At 51.0% G+C, this 2,564-nt stretch overlaps 1 protein-coding gene across 1 annotated transcript; it reads left to right on the top strand.

Annotated features, from left to right (window-relative positions):
* Nucleotides 1–9: 9 nt before the first annotated feature.
* LOC122132736 (proline-rich transmembrane protein 3-like) lies at nt 10–2,299 on the top strand. Its single transcript, XM_042707319.1, has 2 exons — nt 10–521; nt 642–2,299. Exons 1-2 carry the CDS (start codon nt 491–493, stop codon nt 2,297–2,299), a joined length of 1,689 nt encoding a protein of 562 aa, XP_042563253.1. The 5' UTR covers nt 10–490.
* The last annotated feature ends 265 nt before the right edge of the window (nt 2,300–2,564 follow it).

Raw genomic sequence — 2,564 nt, 5'->3', positions numbered from 1 at the left:
GATTGGCAGAGTATGATAGAGGCCATTAATACTTTCCAAAAAGAAGCAAATCTGCATTTCACAACGACCCAGACACTTCCAGACATTCCAACCCTAAATGGGAAAGGCAGTGACGACAGCATGGAATCAAATATTGCTCAGGGGAAAGACACGGGTATAGTGCAAGGGCATTCTGAGGACATTACACCAGATGGTGCCACTGTCTCTGCTGATCAGCTGCCCAGCTCCCAGCGCACTCGAGCTGATTCAAGCATCACTACAAACCCTCACTTACCGCACCTACAGAATAACGGCGCACACATGGTTACACAAAATATCCAATCACATCAAACAGGTATCAGGTTCAGTTATGGTTATTGCACATCAACACATAAACGCATAAAATATAAGCTATATGTTCAATACTTAATATATAACAAGATCTCAATTCTGCCTGCTTTAAGTCTTTTATTTATTTTGTACAGGTCAAGACATTGCAAACCTTACAAAGATGGTGCCAGATGTGCTATCCGAGACATCAAGTATGTCAAATGCCGTATGTTCTGACATTACGTGAATTTCATGAATTCTTTCTTTGGATTGTTAATTTTAACTTTTTTTTCTGTCCTGTTTCTGTCCTGTTCCTTCTATCTCTATTTCAGAGGGAGACGAGCCACAACAAAGTGCCTTGGTGAGGATTGGTGGTTTTCTAGGACCAATAACACGGCCAGGGTTCTCTGATTATTCACGCCCTTGTCTGCTGGGTTTGGGGGTCTGTGTGGCACCATCTGGGCCTAATGGCACCACCCTTCAGTGGGAAGACCTCAGCCGTACTCTGGCCTTTGCCTGGGAGCTGCACGTGTTCGGCTGTGCTGCCCTGTTCCTGCTGTTGGTTGGTGGCGCCCTCTGGGGGCTGACAAGTGCAGTTGGTCTGCTTCGTCCTTACAGTATTGCCCTACCCATGGCAAATATTTTGCTGCTGCTAGCGGGGGTATTGAGGTGTGCTCATTTCCTGATTGACCCGTATGGTACGCGGCACCTTCTGCCACGGCCTGCTCTCTCAGCCCTGTACAACTTGCCACTTCCGCTTCTGTTGTGGGCACAGGTTGTACTGGCGATGATTGTTTTGCGCGGGCAGAGGCTGAATCTCCTGCCCCCTGCTCTGCAGCGCCCCCTTGTGACTGGAGGACTAGTGTCCCTACACTGTTCTCTTCTCTTCGGGGCTGATATCCTCTCCCAGGCCCTGTCTCCTGCTCTACCCCTAATGCTACAGACCTTTTCAGTTTGCTGGGGCTTGCCTCTCTGCTTGGGTCTCCTCTTCCAAACTCTGAGCCCTCGTCAGTCAGTCAGGACGCCTGTTCCACAGTGGCCAGCAGCCAAGCGCGTTGAAGATCGGGCACGGCGAGTGTTGTCTTTGTGTACCGTCTTGGGAGCGCTAAGCTATGCTCTTCAGATCCACGGAGTCCTCTGGATTTACGGCCTGCTCGGGGACTGGAGGCGCTTCGGCTGGGGCTGGTGGTTGGGTCAGTTCTCCGCACGACTGTTGGAACTGACGTGGAGCTACTCCCTGCTCCTGCTGGCGTCGTGGGTTTTCTGGAGACCCAGGGGCAGCAATCGCAGAGGAGAGGGGGAGGCAACACAGAGGGGGAGGCTGGGATCTTGTTGGGACAGGATGCTGGAGAACTTGCCCATGGGTCCCTGGAGGATGCCAGACAGACACTGGGCAGAGCTTATGCCCAATAACTGGGCAGCCCACCAACGTGCCAACGCAGATGTTAGCACCTCCGTGAGTCGTAACTATGACGATGTCACAACACTACAGGGTCGAAAGGACAGTAATTCAGACAGCACCACGAACAGCACCATGTGTGACTCCTACCCCACACCTCTGTGGTCACATGGACTCGACTGGAGTGAAAGGGATTGCATCTTGTCTCTCATTGAGTTTGACTTGTGTCCCCCATCACCCATCAGTCTTACTCGCAGCATTGACAATGCACTCCACTTCGATGACATCCTAGGTCAGGGCTGCCTCTTCACACCACCTCCTCCATCTTGGACTCAAGGCCTGGAGCCATACTGTCCGCAAACAGGCAGTGCCGCTGCCCCTTCGACACCCACACATATCGCCTACAGGTGGGCTCTGGATGCTGCCTCCAGTCCTGTGCGGCCTCAATGCTTTAGGGGCTCGCTGCACCACTCCCAACCATTGGGGTCAGAAGGTCAGTCTCCTCTATCTACAAAAGACCTCAACCTGCACTTAGAGGAATCAGACGACTGGGGCAGCATGGGTAGTACAGACGACATCACTGACCTATAGACCCCTTGATGTGTTTCCACTGAGGATTTCAAACTGCCTGTGACTTTCCCACTGATTGGATTCCAGCGCAGCTGTCAGAATGAGTCCACCCAGTGCTCTCTCATCCCCCGGTCCAATGATTCTGAGCTGTTATTGTTTTGTACGCTGAATGATCAGCAATGAGATGACATTTTAAAATGTATTGCATGATTTAAAAAAAAAATAACAGCATAGTGTTTGTGTTGTGTGGAGTGTTGTTGTATCTGTCTGCATGTTTCTTTCTTAC

Source organism: Clupea harengus, unplaced genomic scaffold (assembly GCF_900700415.2).
Source record: "Clupea harengus unplaced genomic scaffold, Ch_v2.0.2, whole genome shotgun sequence".
Classification (NCBI taxonomy): Eukaryota; Metazoa; Chordata; class Actinopteri; order Clupeiformes; family Clupeidae; genus Clupea; species Clupea harengus.
The sequence above is the reverse complement of the archived record's forward strand: the minus strand, read 5'-3'. Positions and strand labels throughout refer to the sequence as shown.